The sequence below is a fragment of the Paramisgurnus dabryanus genome, chromosome 23, assembly GCF_030506205.2.
Source record: "Paramisgurnus dabryanus chromosome 23, PD_genome_1.1, whole genome shotgun sequence".
In the NCBI taxonomy this organism is placed as follows: Eukaryota; Metazoa; Chordata; class Actinopteri; order Cypriniformes; family Cobitidae; genus Paramisgurnus; species Paramisgurnus dabryanus.
Window position 1 is genome coordinate 476,295 of NC_133359.1, and position 22,154 is coordinate 498,448.

General features: G+C 36.0%; 1 protein-coding gene and 1 long non-coding RNA gene across 3 annotated transcripts; one reads left to right on the forward strand and one right to left on the reverse strand.

Annotated features, from left to right (window-relative positions):
- The first annotated feature begins 4,565 nt into the window (after window positions 1-4,565).
- LOC135768113 (uncharacterized) lies at window positions 4,566-5,597 on the forward strand. Its single transcript, XR_012335859.1, has 4 exons — window positions 4,566-4,602; window positions 4,701-4,825; window positions 4,905-4,961; window positions 5,287-5,597. It is a non-coding gene; the product is annotated as an uncharacterized lncRNA (long non-coding RNA).
- A 4,127-nt stretch (window positions 5,598-9,724) lies between these two features.
- LOC135768141 (lysocardiolipin acyltransferase 1-like) lies at window positions 9,725-19,030 on the reverse strand. 2 transcript variants are annotated; one of them, XM_065277286.1, is made up of 5 exons: window positions 18,860-19,030; window positions 18,537-18,735; window positions 18,260-18,406; window positions 16,680-16,796; window positions 9,725-11,571 (listed from the first exon to the last, which is right to left on the reverse strand). In XM_065277286.1, exons 1-5 carry the CDS (start codon window positions 19,028-19,030, stop codon window positions 11,051-11,053), a joined length of 1,155 nt encoding a protein of 384 aa, XP_065133358.1. In that variant the 3' UTR covers window positions 9,725-11,050. The 2 variants fall into 2 exon arrangements, with proteins under 2 accessions (XP_065133358.1, XP_065133359.1); XM_065277287.2 differs by lacking the exon at window positions 18,860-19,030 and having other exon boundaries at window positions 18,260-18,464; window positions 18,537-18,677.
- Window positions 19,031-22,154: the final 3,124 nt, after the last annotated feature.

The following is a 22,154-nucleotide window of genomic DNA, read 5'->3' on the forward strand; positions in this document are numbered from 1 at the left end:
AGCCGGAAATTGAATACAAAACTGGTATTACTCCTTCCTTCAGTGGAATAGAATAACTTTTGCATAGATTATGATAGAGACAAAAATAACTCTCTGCAGGTTTCTCGACCACTCAGGGCCATCAAACACTTTCTTCCTCCATCACTGATTGGTTCTACAGCATTTTAAAGTACTATTTTATTTTTTGTGGACAACGCTTTTCGGGAATAAACGGAGGTAAGAAATTTAAGACTTGGGTTAATTAAATTTAAGACCTAGGATGAAAATCTGGCCGTTTTTAAGACTTTTTAATGCCTTAAATTTAACTTTCTGAATTTTAGACTTTTTAAGATTTTTTAAGACCCCGCGGGAATCCTGACATGTGTTTGTGCTCCCTCTCACAGATATGGCATCTAAATTCCTTTTGTGGAGAACAAAAATGGAACAAGCAAATAAATGCTGTCGTAAAATCTTAATTTTTTCATCTGAGACTCCTGGCAAAGGCCAAATCCTTCTTGTCTTCTAGAGCAGTAATTCTCAAAGTGTAGTCCGCGGACCGTCCGCCAAAAGATGACCTAAACTAGGCAAGTGTTTATACAATCGTCACTTATTTAAGTAGATTTTTTATGCACTTGCAAAACTGTGATATCAGTTCTTGCCATTCTGTTTTAATAACGTAAAAATGGATCGGTGGCTAAACTAAAGAGGAGTCAATAGAAGGATCAAGCATGAACCCTGTAATTTCAGTGATTTTGGACATTAAGGGGAACATTTTTTTTTGTATTTTATTGTTACCATAGTTACAACCACAGACTTCATATACCCACCACCTCAGTTTTAAACTAAGGGCTTTTTGGAATGACATTAAGTGGGACCTAGGCTGTTACAGTATGTTTAATTGCATTTTTTTCATATGTGCAGTTTGTTGTTCATATTAAGCTGTAACTCATTTCACATTTACTTGTTCAAATGAAATAAAATTCAAATAATAATTTCTGAACATAGCATTGCATTTGTGTTTAAAAAATTAGTTTTTGACTTGAAACAGTTGCATATTAAACTTAAACTTAGCTTATCCTTCCTATTTTGTTGTTTTTTGGGGGCGTGTTAAGAGTGGGATTCTGTTAGGTGGTCCTCAGAAAAAAATTGGAAGATAAAGTGGTCCTTGGGCTGAAAAAGTTTGAGAAACACTGTTCTAGAGCATTAGAGAAAACTATTCATGCATTTATTTTTTTCTCGGCTAGAATATTGTAACTCACTTAGGAGCCAGGATGTTGACTGGCACACATAAACATGATCATATCACACCAATTATTTTCTCTCTCAACTGGCTACCTGTACATCTTCACATTGAGTATAAAATCTTAGTGATGGTTTTTAAATCTCTAAATGGGCTGGCATCCTCTTATCTTTCAGACCATCTAAAGCACCACATTCCTACAAGATCCCTTACTGTAGGTCTTCTGATCAGCTGCTTCTCTTTGTCCCCAGGTCTCGATTACACTTAAAGAGGACCGTGCTTTTTTGGTCATTGGTCCCAAACTGTGGAACTCTTTACCTCACCAAATTAGAGCTGTAAAGTGTCTGTTTTTAAAAAGAAGTTAAAATCCTACTTGTTATCTAAAGCCTTTACCGCCTCTTGAAACCTGTTTTAGTTCCGTGTTATCTTTTACACTTTATGTTTAATATACCATTCTTTTAAATAATGCGTTTTTTTTTTCATTGCTTATTTAAAGCTCTACTGTGTACTTTATTGAGTTAATTCTTAACAAAAACCCATGTTTTCTTTCAAAAGTATGTGCTCATTCATGTGTAATTACTTCCCACCCACTAATCAAAGTATTCTCGTAAGTGTAGAATCTGCTATTTAAAATGCATACCGTCGAAGCCATAGATATGTATATAAAGGCTAGATGGCTTGTCCGCGCTGATGGCCAATTGAGTGGAACGTCCGCATTTTGGCGGCCATCTTAGGACAGGGCGCTCGCTCACTCGTAGCATTGAGTTTTAATGATGCAGGTACTTTTAAATGACCATAACTTGCTTAATTTTTTACCGATTTTCAAACGGATTGGTTTGTTATAAACGTCAAAGATGTACCTATGACACTGAATACGTATACTAAAAATAAATAAAAAATTCATGAAACATGTTAAAGCATCCAGAATTATAGCCACGTTAATAACGTTTGTAAAAAACCAAACCGTTTGTAAATCCGTCAAGAATTCAGCAAGTTACGAGCATTTTAGTTGGCGTATGTCACTCACCTTCCGTCCACAGCAGCAGGGAGCAGCACTATGGCAGCACTGACCTAAGATGGCCGCCAAGTGACGACACAGCTGACTCCGCCTTGAGCCATCTAGCCTTTATATACATATCTATGGTCGAAGCGCTCTCTGGCTGAATCCATGTTGTGCCTCCATCTTTGAAATACATTCGCCGACGAGGGACATTCCTGAAATTCAAGCTCTGCCTTTCGCGCTTTCACTCTACACTCACGCTGTCCGATAGCTGAAGCCTCCGGAGGTTGCATGTGTAGGCGGGATACGTCATCAAGACAGTCTTATTTCAGAATATTAACAATTATAAAGCTGACAATTATTCTTAGTTAATTGTAAATTGATGTAATATGCGTATGACTTGTGTGGGATTTTTATGTTGTTTTATTAATCTTGCTAATTGCTAAAAGTGTTAAAGTTACAAAGATGTCCAAATAAGGACTGTGGAAATTGATTTTGTTCCATTTTTATATTTCTTTAATTGATCATTTTATTCTATAAACATTGTGTGTTTCATATATGCACTGAGCTATTATGTAGAAATGAGGTGTTTATGTTTGAGAGTGGAGAGTTACCAGTTTTTGTGTGTGTGCTGCAAGGAGGAATTTAGGAATTTACGCCTGGCATTGATCAAGATAAGAGAGAGGCCTGAGGGGGAAAGCAAACAGGCGACTATGTCATTAACTAATGCCTTAATGTTCACAGGATAAAATATGCAATGAATTTCTTACTTAATCAGTATTAATCATTGAATAATTGATGTAATAAATATAAGATGTTGTCTTTGATAAATTTGTATTAACCAATGAAATGAAGGTTGCATATAGAATAACCTAATGGGGGCAGGGCAGCTCAACCTTGAAGAAACAGAATCTCCTGTGTGTCTGTGTGTGTTTTCTTTCCTAACAGATGGTTTTTAATAATGATTAAAGTGTTTGCTTAGAAGTAGTATTGCAGTAAAAGATTGAATATGTGTTTATCTATCTAAAGAAGTTAATGTGTGCCTTATTCATATAACCAATTTTACAAATAATGAAATGATGTCATGATATTGAAATATGTTTTACATAATAATCACTTTCATCTTACAGCTTATGTTTTTTATAAATGAATGTTTTATTAATGATTTGTTTCTAAGAAAGCATTATAACATGCTATTCAAAGTGGAGGAGTACTGGAGAGGAACTGCAGGGCTCCCAGGGATGAGAGGAGAACAGTTTGTTTTTCTTTGTCTATGTGTGTCCATCTTTGCCTACAGGCTAAAATTGGGTGTGGTGATGGAGTCAGATGGACGAGGGGAACGGCCTTTGTGGGTGGAGATTTTCTGAAGAAAGATCGACGTCACATATTTTATAAATAAGCATGTTACTTCCTGAGCTGGTTGTTCGCTACTTGAGAGGACCCAGCGCTGTTAAACTTTTTCAATCTGATCAATAAATATTTGAACTTAGATATTCGTATCTTGTGCCTTTCCTCTAAATTATGAACATGCAAATGGACGCCTTAAAGTCCAACACTTGCGAATGTAATGCTCAGTTAATTTAAATAAACCAGGCTTGATGACGTATCCAGCCTGTGACCTGCGTAGCTGAATCCTTCGGATTTTACAACAACCGCACACCGTGATGAACCTGCGATCTAATGCTTTGATTTGAAAGCCTGTTGAAGACATATTCTCGAGGACATTAAAACAAATCGCCAAGGATGCGAAACGGGGATTTTAAACGACAACGTGACAGGAAAAACATCAAGACCAAAGTCACTATTGGAGTTAGTTTTCCAAGATGGGGCTCAAGGGACACTGAAGTTGCACTTTCTATATTCTCCACAGGTAATTCAGCATATTCGTTTACATCTATACAGTCCATGTTGTAAACTTGAAGTTTTATAGTTCCTTGGCTAACTTTAGCATGATTATGCATAACACTTGTTAGTGTAAACATGCATGTGGTTTAATGTGTTCAAACAGACACACGCCGTCTCTCCGCCCATTTATATAATCTAAGGTACTGAGATCAATGTTTTTCATCTGTTCTGACCTCTAGCACAAACACACTGTGACAGCGCTATTTTTAGCCTTTCATTGATAAAAGCGTCTGATCTGTGCGTCTTTCGTTTCATTTTACAAGCGTGTGAAAGTTGAGCGATCTTATTTCACCAATATCAGAGAAAGCTCTTACATATACAAGGACATGTAACATGTTTACTTATGTAACGGGTGTGTTTTGGGAACTACAAATCCCATCAGCCGTAGTGCTATAAAAGGAAGTGGTATGATCCGTTCTTTCACTTTCTCCTTTGGTCCTTCCGCTAATCCATGAAAGGTAGCTACGACAAAGCTAAGGTATGGCATTGATATTATATGGGAAATTATCAGTCATCGAGTTATTTTAAATAATGCTTTTCTGTCTCTCGTACGCTTTCTGTGTGGTGATTGAATAGAAAACACAGCGCTGCGATACATTGCGTAATGGCAATAGACCAGCAGGAGTAAAGATCGTTTGTCTGCAGTGGTATATCAAACACTAGTGATATTAGTGTCAAACATGAGAGGTATCGTTTGGCAGGTAGTGATTTTATTGGTTGAATAAAATGAACCACATGTATTTTATTGTATTTTATTTATATTTTGTCTGTTGTTTTTAGTATTAAGGACTTGCTGGTTGCCTGAGTATCACTAAAACAAAATAAAGAATGGTAGAGGTATTGTTTATTTTATTATTTTTAAAGGGTTTATAAAGTTTTAATTGTTTTATGACTATTGATATGAAGGTTGAATGTAAATCTGGGCTTTTCTGTTTTATTTATTTAGTAATGGATTGTGTTTTCCCTTGCAGGGATGCACGGTTACCGTTTATTTGATATTTAATTTTCCTTTTTGAAGTGTTGTTTCTTTAAGTTGACCGTATAAGAACTAAGGTCACAATCAAAGAACAAACTGAATGATTTCTAGTTCATTTAAAGGGTTTATGTACTTCATTTGCAGTACCCACTGTTGCTAATATTGGTTTTTTGTTTCCTTTTGTAGATTTCATTTTGACCCATCGGTGGCTGCGGGGTTGCCTTCACTGGTGGATGATGGTGTGGTGGTTTGGTCACTCTTATGTCTTTTTCTTTAGGTCTGCAGTGTGATTTGCTGTGAGTGGATTGCAGTGCGAGCACATTTGTCTAACACATTGTCTTCACACGAATAGGTAACCTGTGGCCATCCGGGGGTCGCTTTGTTTTATTTTGGTTTATTTCTTTTTGATTTCTTTGTGGGTATCTGCATTGGAGATTTGCGTTACATCCTTATGTCTCTATTTGTTTGAATAAAAGTGTTTTTGAGTTAAAACTTCACCACTGCCTTGTGCCTGGTCATTTACCACCTTTTATGGGGTACCTGTAGGTTACACTTAAAACATAAGCATTGTACTCTGACATAATGTCTGACATAATACTCTGATAAAAGCGTCTGATCTGCGCGTCTTTCATTTCATTTTACAAGCTTGTGAAAGTTGCGCGATCTTTTTTCACCAATATGAGAGAAAGCTCTTACATATACACGGACATGTAACATGTTTACTTAAAACATAAGCATTGTACTCTGACATAATGTCTGACATAATACTCTGATAAAAGCGTCTGATATGCGCGTCTTTCGTTTCATTTTACAAGCGTGTGAAAGTTGCGCGATCTTTTTTCACCAATATGAGAGAAAGCTCTTACATATACACGGACATGTAACGTTTACTTAAAACATAAGCATTGTACTTTGACATAATATTAGTTCGCGTCCATTTAAACCCGTCATGGTTGCTTTTTGTATGTGATTTTAAGCGGACATATCATGACAATCAGACTTTTTTTCATGTTAAACATAAATCTGTGTGCTTTGATGGATCACAGGCAAAGGACATTGCAAATTGTTCATTTTTTCCTCATTGCTTTTGCTTTGTAGCTACTGGAAGCCATGTTAACCTTGGCATGACACGGCCGGGCCACCGTACGAGTTAAAACGCGTTCCGAATGGGGAGGGCTAGAAAGTAATATTCAGTTGCTTGTCATATAGACTTTCACCGCTAGATGAGTAGATCTTACACAGTGGAGCTTTAAATGTGTTCACATTTTAGAGAATGTAGATGATATTACATTGTCAGTGTTTTAACACATCCACTCGTGACCCAACTATTAGCATTAATCAGAATGCTATTTTAATAACTGGTCCCACAGCTCCAAGATTTGTACATACACACACACACACACACACACATCTTTGTCCCCAATAATTTAATATCAAACCTCTTTTTTATTTCTGGAAGTGTTCTCTCCTCAGACCAAACGGAATTAACCGCAATGGTAACATGTTCCCATGCAGCTTTTTTTTCTTTTGTTAGTCATTCCTCCCGCACTAACTGAACCAAACATTGTGTGTCAATTGGATTCAACCCCATCCACCAGTAACTCTATTTCTTTGACTGTAAAGTTCCCCTTTTTTACTCTCTTTGTCATGATTGCAGTGAGGAAAAAAGCACAACCACGGGACTTATGAAGGGGGGTGTTCTCAGCATATATGGTTCAGTGGAGGCGTTTCGGAATGCAAATGACCATGAACATGCAGGAGCATGGTGCTTAATAACACGTAGGATTTATCAAAAAGAATTACTTACTGCTGTGCGTAAGAACCACATGCACACGTTTGATAAATACAGATTCTTTTGAACTTATGCACATACTAAATTTCATTCGTAGGGCAAAATATAGAACATTTTCTACGCACTGTTGAAAAATGAATCCCTTGAACTTGTATGTTACAAATGACTACTGCAAGAGTATGTTGAAAAATGTTGTCTAAAATGAATAGATCACTCGAATGTTAAAATTAACCAATATTTCACTCAAATGATCATAAATGTATTTGACTTTCTTCTTTCAGCCACAGTCAAAGTCATATTAAAAATATCCTGGCAACTTTAATTTACAATGATATTGGGTAGTGCCCCATTTTAAATCTCCAAAAAACACATCCATTCATCAGAATAATCCAAAAGGATATTAAACTCTTTCAATGTGAAAGAATAGTAAGGAAACACTTATTTTCAATTTCATAAATAACTGATGTATGAAAATTCACAACAGAGGTCAGGACAGGTAAAAGGTTGACCTCTGACCTAAAGTTGCAACAACCCATCAGTTCACCTCTGAAGACATTTAATAACTGTATGGATTAGTTTTGATAGATGAAAGAAAGTCATATACACTTAGGATGGCTTGAGGATGAGTAAAATATGGGCTTATATTCATTTCAAAATGTTATGCATGTCTATTACTTGAATGCTGTTAGTGAAGTTTGCCACTATGGGGCATTGCTATGTTGTCCGGCATTGTGTGTAGGTAAAGTAAATTTTGTATGTATGTTAGGAATGTATGTAAAAGGGAACCATATCAGGTTCCTCACCAAATCAAAAATCTAAATAAATAAATATATTGAATTTTAACCTAAAACAATATTTTTTTATATTTTCTCAAATTTCCACAACAATGGCTAATTACTAAGATATAGACTAACACATATTTTATTACATTGCTCAATGTAAACTAAAATGCAATAACTTCATTATTATATAATGTAAATGTAAAGCACCTAGAAGCCTGAAATTTTAAGCAGTAGCTCATACAAACACACGCGCACACACGCACACACAAAAGATCATGCTTTTTGTTGAAGAGTCTAGACATATTCACTGGTTTATGTTTTACATTTAATGCACTGTTGCAGAATACATTTTAAAAGGATCATTAAAAATGAACTTTATTTATTGGAGTGTTTTGTTGCACATTACAGAAGATAATGTTAGCATTTGATAATTCTCATTGTATGAGAAATAAGGTTGCAAAATTCTGGGAATGTTCAAGGCTGGAAACTTTCCATGGAAATTAATAGGAATACATGGGAATTAACAGGAATTAATGGGAATAAACTGGGAATAAAAAAAATATAACAGGGAACTTAAATGTAGTTAAAGTCTTGCAGCATAATTTTGTTTTAAATATCGACATTTAATGCAATTTCGGTTGAATGTCTACCCTGCACATTTCTCAATCACATGCACACAGCACACTGCATGTACTTTGTATTCTTCCATTCTTCCATAACATGAACAGATCATTTCTTGAATCCTGCACAAAACATATACATATATTCACGTAAACTACAAATTTGTTTACAACATCCTTGTGCTGCCTGTGTGTAAACTAGTGTGCAACATTATATCAAAGACAAATACATGTTAAGACAAATACACTGACTGAGAAAACATTGACTTTACGTGAGATAATTAAAAAAGTAGGGTCTAAGAATGCCCAATATGATACAGTTTATATCAATTTCCATACATTTCCAAATAATTCCCACAAATTCCTGTTAAGTTTCCAATTTTGAATATTTCCAAAGTTCCCCAGATAAAGTTCCCATGGAAACTTTCCGCCCATTTGTAACCCTAATGAGAGCCCACACTTTTTTCTACTTTTTTCTGTCAGTGTTGATTCCTATTGGGAATATATATTAAACTTCAGTAGAGTTAAATCAACTTTCTTCCAGATAATTGCCAAAATTTCTTTCAGCCATGATTGTATGATTTACCAACTCTCCATTTCCAGTGCCCCAGTTACTATAGACCAGAGGTATACCTTTAAGGGTTAAGACTATGATATTAAAAGGTCAAATTCATTATACACTTGCTTTAAAATTTGCATATATTATTTTACTGTGTACAAGCAATGGATGTAGCATTGCATTTTATAGAAAAATCAATAAAATTACAATGCATAACAAATGAAAAGAAACAACTATTGGAGAAATAGTCATTAACACATTACATTACTATGCTACATATGCACTAAATGAAGACAAGAGAGTCAATTTTAAATAATTCAATTAGTTGCATTATTCTTTTAAATCATAACATCATTTCCTGACGACACACAAGAATTAATATAAACATTATCAATTAACATATGGTCCTATATTTTATTGACTAAGGATTTTATATGATCAGCATATTATATAAACATATGTGGGCTATATGCATTCCATTTGGTTATATGCTACTGTTTGTTTTCAACACATTTCCACTTTTAGAGTTTGGCTTTAGCTGTTTTTGAAGATATCTTTTATTTTTTGTTTTACTTGCTATTATTACGGGCATAAATGGTTACAGGCTATGATTTACTCAATGATTGATTTATTTCTGCTCAATAGTGCAATTTCAGTGACTTAATATACCTGAGTGATTGCTGTACACGTGAAACAGACAAAGCTCCTCTTACATTTAGACCAGTGGTGGCGAACGGCGGTCCTGGAGAGCTGCAGTCCTGCAGAGTTTAACCCTAACCCGGCTTAAACCTCACCTGCCTGTGTCTTTTAAGTGACACTTTAGACCTTGAATAGCCTGCCCAGGTGGGTCTGGTAAGAGCTGGAGAATAACTGCAGGACCCATTTTGACATTTATTCATGCAGACGTTTTCCATCACAGTGAACAGGTCAAAGTAATTTATGTACCAGATTAACTCTAAAACCAGTGCAAATACTAATCAACACAAGTCATTTACGTACTAGTCATTTACATTGGCTATTTAAACATGTTTTACTACTATGACACATGAATTATTAACATGCAGCCAATGTAAATATTAGTGTTCTGGTAGTTTGTAAATATGTGCATTTGACAAGCAATGTCACATCATAGGCCAAAGGTGAGACAGACAGGGAGAAGGGTAATGTAAATAAAAACAAAAATTAACAGAAGAAAAAACAAGGGATATAAATGATAGCAGGATAAGAATCTGAACCATTCAATTGAGTCATTATTCAGAAACGTAGTATATTGGTAACTCAACATTGTCCTGATGTGTAAGATTCTAATGTAGTAAATATTCATAAAGAGTAACACAAAGAAATCATGTAGCATTTTCACAGCAACTCGCTCTTGACTGAAGAAGCGGCTAATTTAACATCACCAAAAGACCGTGTGACATCACAGACAGATTAACGCGAGCGAACGGCCGGCCCATTGAAACTGCAGCATATGCAACGGCCGCAGCAATCATGCATTCAAAAAGCAGCGTTTTTTGATGTCTGACACAAACAAAAAGCCGAAACAATGTATTGCTGCTGTTTTACAAACAGTGGTAATGAACTATGCTTCTGTAGCATACTAGTAAGATAAATAAAATTAAAAGAACAAAACAAAAGAAAAAAATGTTTAAAAGCAATCTAAACAAATATACATAAATATGAAACTCAGACAAAAGAAACAAATAGAAAAGAGTGTAAAATAACAATATTAAAACAATCCTTAGAGATACACACACACAAACAAAGATTGGCAAATGCAGTTTAGCTGTAATGGTTTTCATACTGAGCTAATTTTTCTATCCCCACCCCTAAACATCACTCTTATCTTTAGCGTTTTTGATAAAAATAAAAACGTGCTCACATTTTAAATGATTGGGTTTTTGAAGTGTCCATGTTTATGTTGTAATGCCCATTTACTACTCGTGTTGTTATACAAATTTGTCATAAACAACATACTCAAAGCCACAAACACAGACACATGTACACCCTTAACTGGTAATTGGGAACCAATTGCGTATGAGTTTTTTGATCATATAAGAAAATGACATTTTGTAAACCCCTTATTTCCTATTTTTCAGAGTCTCTGTGTCTCTGGTGCGGCTCTTAGCCAGCAGGAGGCGCCACTGTTAACTTTAAACAAGCAAACGCACTGCAAATCGTGGTCCAGCATCTCTTCTCATTCATTTTTTAACTCTGTTCCATTGCTTTGTTCGTCCGTTGAACCGTCACCAATCCAATATCGATGACACGCCAATTCCATCATCTCAACTCCGCCCATTAGCCGTTGCTGACCCAGAAAGAAGATCACCATTAGCAGGAAGTAGACTCGTGCGGGAGCCCAGAGCCACAGCCCCACAAAAGACAGAGCGATGAAGAAGCTCCAGTACAGACGTGAAGCAGCTTTAATAAGTGATACTCTCAGCTCGCTCTTACATGGAGGCACACGAGCTTCAGGGGAGTCAAATGCGCGCGGAGAAGCCTGATAAAACTCTTGCAGACGCTGTTCTTTTTCAGCCCAGCGTTCCTGACACCAGGACTGCAGCTGCGCAGCTGATCGGCGCAGAGACGACAGTGGGTAGCGTTGCACATGAAAGTGAATCTCGCGTGGGAAAAGGCCCAGGACCAGGTGGCGCTCCGTCTGTGGGATGTTTTGAGGATATGCAACAGTAATGTCATGGACAGCATCCAAGTTACCACCTGAGAAAAGAAAAATGACTGTATATAAATAATCGCATAAACAAAATCAACATTAATAAAACACAGGCCATGTTCAAACATGCATATGATTTTAAGAGGCTGACAGTGAATTTTTAGGTATATCACAATTAGTCCTCATGCTCTACAATGATAGCTGCCCACTGCTCTGGGTCTGTATGTTCTTGTGTTCACTACCTACTAGGATTACGGTAAAATGCAGAAGTAACATTTCGACATACACAGACATACACACACACAAACACACACATATTCATATATACATACACGTAATAAATACATTTTGACTAATTTCAGTATAAATGTGTTTTCTATACCAGGAAAGTGACAAGATAAAAAACACAATTTTCTGTTAAAAACTTCCACATAGCATCTTTATGTTATAATAACATTAAAATTATTGAAATCAATATTGAACATGTTTTTTTTTTTAATCCATAATTTGTTTTTAAAGATTTGTTATAAAAAACGCAAATAAATAACATACATACATACATACATACATACATACATACATACAGTTTAATGTGTGCTGCTCTTAAGTTTATCTGTTTATTTATTGCATTTATTTATTGCATCTACACTGCCACTTTAATTTTCCTCCATGTCGCTCTACGTCACTCTACTAAGACATTTTAGACACCGTTCTACCGCAGTAATCACAATATTATTGTCACTGTATGTCTGAGCCTCGTCACAAGCCTTTCAATGCCCAGTTTTCCCCAGTGTTAACTATGCAAATGACAAATAAATGCCTCTTGACAGTTAAATGTATAGTACCAATATCCTATTAGGTGGCAGATGTTCTACTGTCCAGTAGACTTCTTCAGCCCTAATCATACTCACTGAACAAATCACATCTGTGAAAACCCAGCTAAAGTAATTTTTTGGTCATTTACGTTTTTTTTTTCTTCTTTTTACATAAAATCATTCTATATGAAGGAGAGAACATTTGATGAAAATCATTTTGATATCTTTAATAAGGAGTAGGCCATGTCAAAGGTTAGATGAAATTCGTTCTAAGAAAATCATGTTTTTAAGAATTTCCAATTTAAAAAACAAGCTTAGATTTAACGCTGCATCACAAGTGAACCATAAGTTGTCTGTCTGTGTCATACCACGTAAAAGCTGAGTTAAGAGATTAAAGTAGAGCCTGACCGATTTATCGTGTTGACGATTTTATCTGCAGATATGAGCATGTCGCAGATATATCCGTTTCGGCGTATAAGCCACATATATGCACCGGTTATGAATGTTTTTCCACAAACTAAAAAGGATGCTTTTAAATGATGTAAGTACTTGTTTGTCCAGCAGGGCGCGCTCTATTATTTGCTACTGGTGGTGACCCAGGTCCCTCACTAGCCAATCGCCCGTCACTTCATTCAGTGGTCTCTTGTTCAGGAGGCAGTCAGTGCCTTCACAACAGTTTTATACCCGTTATTAAAATGCGTTTGGTCGATTAGATTATATGTGGACCAGAGAGACACATTCCCGTTTACACTTGGATTAAAAACACTGTCTCTTTTGTCCACTTGCGAGTTGTTAAAAAACAAGCGGGAGAAATTACGCTGCTCGTGTTGTTGCTGAAAATGCTTATTATTAATAAATTCGTGCAGAACACTGTGGGTTTGCATCATAAAAACCTTGTGCTGGACATTACACATTAGATCAGTATGTTGTCAGTCAAGCATTGTCTTCTTAATGGTAAGACCAATATAATGTTATTCTCGTCAAAACTCCCAATGATTTAAGTTATATCGATTTTGTTCTGTTTGTGTTATAAAGTTACTAATAATAAGTAAAGTTTATTGTTTAGTGCACTGATATCAAAATCAATTGGTATAATTAAGTTTATTGTTAAATTGTTAAACACACCTGCCTATATTACATATCTTTGTCACATGAATATAAGTGTTTGATCACCACATTTGTGAGTGATCACTACCAAAATGTATTTATTTCATAAAGTATATCCTGTTAATGTATATAGTGTATTCTATGTACAGTACTGTAGTATAATATCAGGGTTCTTGCAGGTTTCAGCAAGTTAAATTTAAGACCTTTTTAAGACCTTTTAAGACCATTATGAGTAAAATTTAAGACCAACACGACACATTACTAGAAGCATTCGAATGATCTCAGAAATTCGCAAAACGTTCTATTTTTATGGATTCAGTTATCGAAAAATATAAAATAAACACACTATTAAAACAAATACTCAAAATACACGGAAATACATTATGCTTAACCCTATTAGACCACGAGTGTTTGCGACGACAAATTCTATCCATAGCCCTTTAGGAAGAGACTGACAATGGAAGTCCAAAAAGCTCGGCCGTCACGGAGACTTCAGTTAGTTCCAGGAAGCTCATAGTGAGCCATTGAAATACATTGAGTTAGAGGCAAAGAGCTGTGATTTTTCTTAATTAATTGTCAAGAAATGCATTGATTTACAATATGTATATATCACACTAATATGTGCAAGTAGTATTTTTTATAAAATTCTATCAACAATGTTTTTTGACAAATAAAATCCAATAATAAGAGATCACTTAAACTAAGGCCTAGTCCTGGCTTAAGCTAATCGCTGTCGTGGAAACCACCCCATAATGTTTATCTGCATTAAGAAAACGAAATTGACCATTAAAAGGCTGTTCGTGGTTTATTATGTGTTGCTAACGTTATCCACGAAGACCATTTCTTAATCCGAAGGCTATAGCCTAAAATAAAATATTATAAAATATTTACATTAAAATTAACTTTAAAATATTGATTATTCTTTTTAGTTAATCGTAAATTGTTGTAATATGCTTATTATGACTTCTGAATGTAATGCTCAGTTAACTTAACAAATAAACTAGGCTTGATAATGTTTGCAGCAGCCTCTGGAAGATACAGCCTTCAGATTAAGAAAGGCTCCGATTCTACCGCTATTCATTTAACCGTAACTCCTGAAGCATTTGCGCTATGAAAAAGTTTGAATTGTTCCTAAAAGAAGACAATTGCGCTTTTTGGCAATATATAAGTTATTACGGTACTTTCTTGCTTTCCGTCCGCCAATCGCTGCTGTTTGTTGAGAGCTGAAGGGGAAGCGCGTTAGGTTCGAGCGCATTGCAGCAGAGAGCAAAATTAAAGTCAAAGGAGTAAAAGCACTTTAAGCAGTGAGGTAAACAAAATCCTCCAAAGTGAAAACTGTGTAACACTAAAGTTGACTCGCTGTTGGTGGCTCGTGACTCGACGGCCCGACTGTTTAAGTTGATTTTCAATAAAGTTTATTTTTTTTCCGCTATGTTTTAGAACCTGGCTAATACTCAGATAAGCCATGCACGGGCTAGTTGGTTAAATTAACCCAGAAAAGGCTTTACCTAGCTTCCTCCCTTAAAAAAAATTAACTATGGTTTTACTACAGTTAAAACCAAAAAACCATGGTTACTGTAGTAAAACCATAGTAACTACAAAATAACCATGGTTTTGACAATCATGGTTTTCAAAAACCATAGTTACACCATAGTTAGTGTTATAAAACCATGGTTTTGCTGATAGTAATCAATACACCAAAAAACCATGGTTACTACACTTTTACCACAATAAAATCATGGTTAATTTTCGTAAGGGCTCTTCTAGACGTTGCTTTAGTAATACGTGCACTTATAATATTGATTCATAGCCACAGCAAATTTAACTGCTCATGCTATCATGTATTTTGTTGTGCTATCTGTCGTTTTTCTGTGCTTTTCACTGCTTCTATTTATGTAAAGCTGCTTTGAAACAATTGACTTTTGTGAAAAGCGCTATATAAATGTAAGAATCTAAAAGATGTACCTTCCCCACACCCACTAGTTAACTTTTAAGCAAACCAAATATATATCTATATATCCTGTTTAATTCACATTATATGTTCCCATGGTTTTGATAATCCTTTTCATAGTGGCATTTTCTCTAATCATATATTTTGATGACAAGCTCATCCTGTCTTTAAGGTTTTAAATATATACAATGCATATTATAGAAATGCTATGTGTCTGGGTTTTTCCATTGTATAACACACTGTTTATTTTCTGGCCTGTTCAGTTAAAGTTTTCCCCAGTGATTAATGATCTTACATTTGCTATGTTTGGAAAATATCCTTTGGTTAACTGCAGGTTGGATATTTTGGGAGTATGTGTCAGACCCTACTTCCCTGTTTTGAGTATCACTTCCCCTTATGTAGGTTGAACACAAAGCTGTCTTAATTAATCATACGATTATGGGCTAGACGGATTCGTCAATGTTTTGATCACAAGATTGTGCCAGACTGTATTCAGGTGACTAACGTTTCCTTTTTGCATCCTATATAATGTGAAGGATGTCTAATAAAAATTGGTCTATGATTGAAACTGCATCTCGGTGTCAGTGTCTTTCATGGTCCTCTGATATCAGATTTCTCTGCTGCTCACCTCAGATCCTCACCTAACAACCTAGGTACCGAACTTGAAAGAAAATCTCATACTCCTAGACCTGCTTAGAATTAGATTCTAACAATAAATAAAATTGAATTGAATTGAATTGAAAAAGATTTTTGCTTACACAAAACTAAGTTAAAGGTTTGTTTCTTGCCCAGCCCACAGTATACAGTCAGAAAACAATACCTGTAATATAGCTAATGGCACGATTTGCGTGGATTACAAAGTGCGGACGCCGGTTTCTTTTTTAGAGACCCACTCATCTTTCTGCCTCCGCCACTGATTAGTTCTTCAGAGTTTTACATTACTATTTATTTTTTATGCGGACAACGCTTTTCGGGAATGAACGGAGGTAAGAAATTTAAGACTTGGGTTAATTAAATTTAAGACCTATGATAAAAATCTGGGCGTTTTTAAGGCCTTAAATTTAACATTGTGAATTTTTTTTTTTTTTTAGACTTTTTAAGACCCCGCGGGAACCCTGTATTTAATATATTGTATGTTATACTACAGTATAACATACAGTATATTGAAATGTTCATATCGAATGTTGTTTTAATTTTAATTCACTGTTGCTCAAGCATGGCAGAACTCTGTGGACAATGATGAATTGAGAATATAATAATGAAATAATGAATGACCTCTGACCTTTGCGCAGTGTGTCTACGATGAAGGTGAAGCCGGTGGTACGTGGGTGAAGGACAAACTTATAGTTTGGAAGACCGTTTCTTTCAGCAAACTCATCACTCTTGGCACGAGTGTAATCTGCGTAGAAAGATGAAAGACAAAAGTAATTGAAATGAGCTGAAAGAATGGGGTTAGAGCATCATCTATTGATGTATCGCAGATAGAAACAGCCTTCATGTCAATAGTTGGCCTATTTGCCCATTAATGTTTTAAATTACTATTATACTATTAATATTATTATCATCATCATCATAGCATCACATTAACATTCATGCATAATGAGCACTGGTGACACCAAAGCGCACTGCATGCGCTATTTGCAAGAGGAGATCTGTAAACTGTGCTGTGTGTTCTAAATGACTATGCATGTCACAAATCAGTAAGATTACAGTAAAACAACATTAGGTTTTAGGTTTTTTTTTTTTTTAAAACAACTTGCTTTTTTGTTTTATTTCCCATATTTTTTTAGCCAACTGGTATCAATATCAGACAAGTTTATTCATTAGTTTGCAGGGTCTTACTTTTGCATCATCTTTAAACATTTGGAGGAACTGATCATAAATCATTGAACTATTATAAGATTCATGAGTGATTCACAGGTCAGAAAGATTTGTACTGGTAAATCTACAGATGATATACATTTTGGTCAACGCAACATTAGTGTAAGTGGTTGCTAAAACATTGACTACGCTAGGAGTAAAACAGTACAGTACACATAGACTTACAAGTTCAATGGATAGGACAGTTAAAGTAAAAAATTATTATTTTTTTATATTATTCCTTTATAATATTTGTTTATTTATTTTTTAAAACTAAAATATAGTGTTCGATTTGTGGCTGCCTTTGCAGTTATTTATCACTTAAGAAAAATCAATAATATTACTGTCAAATGTATTTTCAGATAATAAATACTTTAGTTGACTGTATGTATGTGTTCATATTTTATTAAGGGATAAATCTGAAGCACACCACTAAATAATTCTTATCAATTCATACAAGGCTAGTAATATATACAGCTGTAAATACAGAAGGCTAATTTCTTTTACATTTTCTTAATTATTTTGCAAAATTGTTTTACCTTTGCACAAGTTACATTCAGAATGTTCTTTTTACTATATTTATTTTACATTGTTTAGCAAATAATTTTTTTAACATTCCAGCAGTCATTATAGGGCCTTAAACACCTGGGGTCTTATTTAAAAAACTGGGCGTAAGATCCTTACTAAAAGTCTACATAAGCACGAAAGCCAAAAATATTTTTTATAGATCACAACCTTTGCGTGGGAATTGGCATACACACAAAACAGGGCTGGAAACGTTCGTACGGCAGCTCCCAAACAAAGGTTGTGATCTATACGCTTTATAAATGAGGCCCCTGGTCACTTCACACCACTACTGTAGAGCTGTCACTTTCTGCCACCAGTTGTGCTCCGCTCACAGAAAAAAAGTAATCTCTGTTTGCAAACACGCAAATGGCCTAATGGTAACTCCTAACCACTTGAGAGACCTCTCGAGCTGTACATCACAGGCAATGATCTTACCAGTGAGGTCGGTTCCCTCTGGGAACAGCAGAAGCTGTACCGGTTCTTTGATGTGGCAGAAATACTGCAGCATGTTGGTCATGTGACTGCGGTCATCTTCCCAGCGACGCTGGATAAAGATGAAGGAGGCGACTTGCATTGCCCAACCTACACAAACGCATAGAGAGAGAGAGACAGACAAACACACGCAAACACACAACAAGCTCTGAGGATAATTCAAAACACAACTCCATTGACTCCATTCATTCTTTCACCCAAAGATGAAGTTTCGGCTCACCGAATCCAGGCACAACCTTTATCGCCACTTTAAGGCAGATCTTCTCCAGACGCAAGTAGCTGAACCTCAACAGACAACACCACAGGAACATCCAATCCAATCTGGTGCGATGGTTCATTATTATTACGCTTCGCTCACCAGGCACAAAACCGTCACCTGTTATCACCACCTTCACCCCAAACACCAGCTCCAACAATGCCTGTCATTAAACCCAGACACGCATCAAGGGAGAGGAAAACTAAATTCTATATAATAAAGTTTGAGGACCATGAGTTTATCAGTGCTGCTGTGGATGAAGACAATGAAGATGATAAGATACGTACCACTGGAAGAGTGAGCCAGGTGGCAACAATGCGGTCAGTAATCCAGCGGTACCACGCAGGTGACAACAGCATCACAGGCAAAACTGGACCCAACATAAACACGCTGCCAAAAAAGCTGCCCAGGAAAAGAGTAACGATGAAGAAGAGACCTCTTACAGACACCATTGCCATAACCTGGGAGATGGAGAATTAAAACATTCACATACCCTTAATTTACCATGACATTCAGAGAACAGTAATAATCTTTTATTAAGGACACTCTCTCTTGGTCCATAAAACAACAACAACAAATATACACACATAGACACATACAGTTACACTTACTCATGTACATATAAACTAAAACGCCAATGATTCCACATCCTTGAAAAAAACCTGACTGAACTCTGTGCCAGGTTCGTCAATAATAAAATGATACTGCTAGACGAATCCAATAATCTACATATACATTTATGCATAAGATTTCGTATTACAGCAGCACAGGTTGGCACACCAGCACTGACAAACATTTGACTTGCACTGTTCCATCGTGGAACCTTCATCAGTAAACGCATTCCGTCATTATATGCAACATTTAGCCTCCGCATGCTTCTTTTCATGTAATGTCGCCACAAATGGGCAGTAAACATAGGGGTACAATACACTCTAAAAAGTGTGGTCTTCACAGATTCTGAGCACATAGCAATTATTATTAAATGCAGTTCCTCAAGCTTTTTAAAACTTAAATCCTTCGAATGTTATTTTATTCTCACAAAAGAACGATAAGGGATGCACTGAAATTTCAAAAACCATAAACCAAACGCTACAGCTGCAGTGTGGGAGTACTTCATTTTTTTGTGGATTTGTTTCCAAAATAACAAAGAAAAAATATCCACCAAGTTTGATTAGGATATTTCATCTAAATAGTAAGTTGAAACAAGAAAGGGCAAAAAAGAAACATCCAAAATTATTAGCCCCCTGGTCATTAAAGAGGCCCTTCCACATAAAACCGTTTTTACTTGTATTTTTTGATATGTGTTAGGTCCATATGTGTTTGTGTTGTATCGTGAATGTGAAAATTAACTTCCACCTCCTCTGTCAGCTCTAGCCACTGAAAAGAAATAAGCGGAGAAATCAGGTCAGTTAAAAAAGCTTATCAGTGTGACGTGGAACTGATCGAGGTCATTACTATTCATGAGCTCTTCAACTTGACACCGGGCCCACATATTACGTGTAGTTGAGTTAGTTTTCATAACAAGTTACAGCAAGGATGGCTAAACATCAACCGTACCATATTCGGGCCATTGTTTTTCGTCGAGACATCATTTCTATTAAACGAGGGAATCATAACAGTTGCTACATGTTTGGATGTTCAGAAGAACGCTGGATTTGAAGAGAGACTGCGATTAAAAAGCAATGCTCCTCTATCAATATTGGATCCGGACAGAATGGCGCAGCTTATGTGAGTAAAGTCTTATGTGTCACTGTGGCGGCTGGTGTTTTCTCTTCCGAGGGACGCGAATTCATGCTGCACACGCTTTGAAAGGGTTTATGATAAAAGACACGCGTGTTTGTGTGAGTAAAACTAAAACACTTTAGTACTATGTGTTATCAGTTGCGGCCAGGATTTCTCTTCAGAGGGACGCGATTCACGCGAATTCATGATGCACACGCATCGAATGTAATAAAAGTTGGTGCGTTCGTTACACGCGCGTCGAAGGGTTTATGTAAAAGACGCTTGTGTGTGTTTTTTTGTGCGTGGGTTTACGACAAAAGACACGTGTGTGTTTGTGTGTGTGTTTTTGTTCGTGGGTTTGCGATAAAAGACACGCGTGTGTGTGTCAAAAGGGTTTATGATATAATGTGTGTAAGAAAGACACTCGCTGCGTCCCAAACCGCCTACTTCCATACTATATAGTAGGCAAAGAGTACGAGAAGTAGTGCTTTTTGCCTACTAAATGGTATGAAAGTATGCTGTTTGGGACGCAGCCACTGTGTCTTAAGACACTCACTTAACATTAAACTGACGATAAAAGACACGCGTGTGTGTGTGTCAAAAGGGTTTATGATTATGTGTGTAAGAAAGACACTGGGTGGGTTGCACCAACAAGGATTAAGCCTAAATCTGGTTTAAATCAAAGCTTATTTAATAATTCCGTTGCACCAAACTTTAAACCTGTTTAAAAATAAACAGGTTTAAATTTAAACTGTCATTTTGATCCAGGTTTAAATCTTACAGTAAATCTAGATTATCTTTAATCCTGTTGCTCCATTACTTTAAACTCTGTTTTAAATCTCAGTGAGGGATTAACTTTAAACTTGCATATGAGGAGGTTTAAATATGTTTTTTTTTACAATTAAATGTCTGGTTGAATGATTAGAAACACATACCGCGAGCTTGGTGGCGCTATTCAAAGATGCGTTTATTATAACGTCTCAACAAAGTGTGTTTGGCGGCTCAAAAATATTATTAACAGCACCGCTGAAAGCGATGCTCGTATGTGCTTCTCCTCTGTCACGCGCGCTCCAGTCAGGCGAACGACAGTGAATGAACGGACACATGGTGGCGCTTCATGACAAATGCGTCGACACATCTTTTTAATTATATCACAATATCTGAGCTTTGCGATATTTCCTGTCACAATATTTCCTGATCTGTTAATCAATACAGTTGTTTTAAAAGATTGTCAAATGTTTTTATATGAATCAGACCTTTAGATTAGCCTACCGGCGTATGTAGGTGATTTAAAATCAAAATAATGAAAAATTACATTACCTTTGCCTGCATAAACTGTTTATTTCCTTTTTGAATGACAACGTCAACATTGTTGCTGTTTATTAACACCGGAAAATTCAACATGGCGGACAAAATAAATCGCAGATGAAGGGTTTAATACAGTTTAAAGTTTTAATCTAAGATTTGTTAATCTGTGTTTAAATTTAAGTGGTGCAACACAACTCGAATTAAAATTAAACTGAGATCAACAAACCCTAGATTAGCTCTAAACTCTGCTTAATTTAATCCTTGTTGGTGCAACCCACCCACTGTGTCTTAAGACACTCACTTAACATTAAACTGATTACACATGAGATTAAATTGAAAGTTAGTTTGAACAAAAAACTGTTATCCAATCATAGCACTGGGCGGTTACTTCCAAGTCGTCAATGCAGCCCGCCCATTAAAACGGATCATTTCTCTAACCAGCCTCAAAATCAGGGTACAAAATGGCCTATTACTTATTGCTTTTGATGTTTTTGGATGTAAAAACCATTCAAACGTCATGAGTAGACCTCAGACAACAGTATAAAGCAATAA

Coding starts and splice junctions, on each gene's coding strand:
- LOC135768141 (XM_065277286.1), bottom strand. CDS start 19,030: ATGGCAATGGTGTCTGTAAGAGGTCTCTTCTTCATCGTTACTCTTTTC. Junction 18,407..18,536: donor AAAGGTTGTGCCTGGATTCG/GTGAGCCGAAAC, acceptor GCGTTTGTGTAG/GTTGGGCAATGCAAGTCGCC. Junction 11,572..16,679: donor CGTAGACACACTGCGCAAAG/GTCAGAGGTCAT, acceptor TTCTTTTCTCAG/GTGGTAACTTGGATGCTGTC.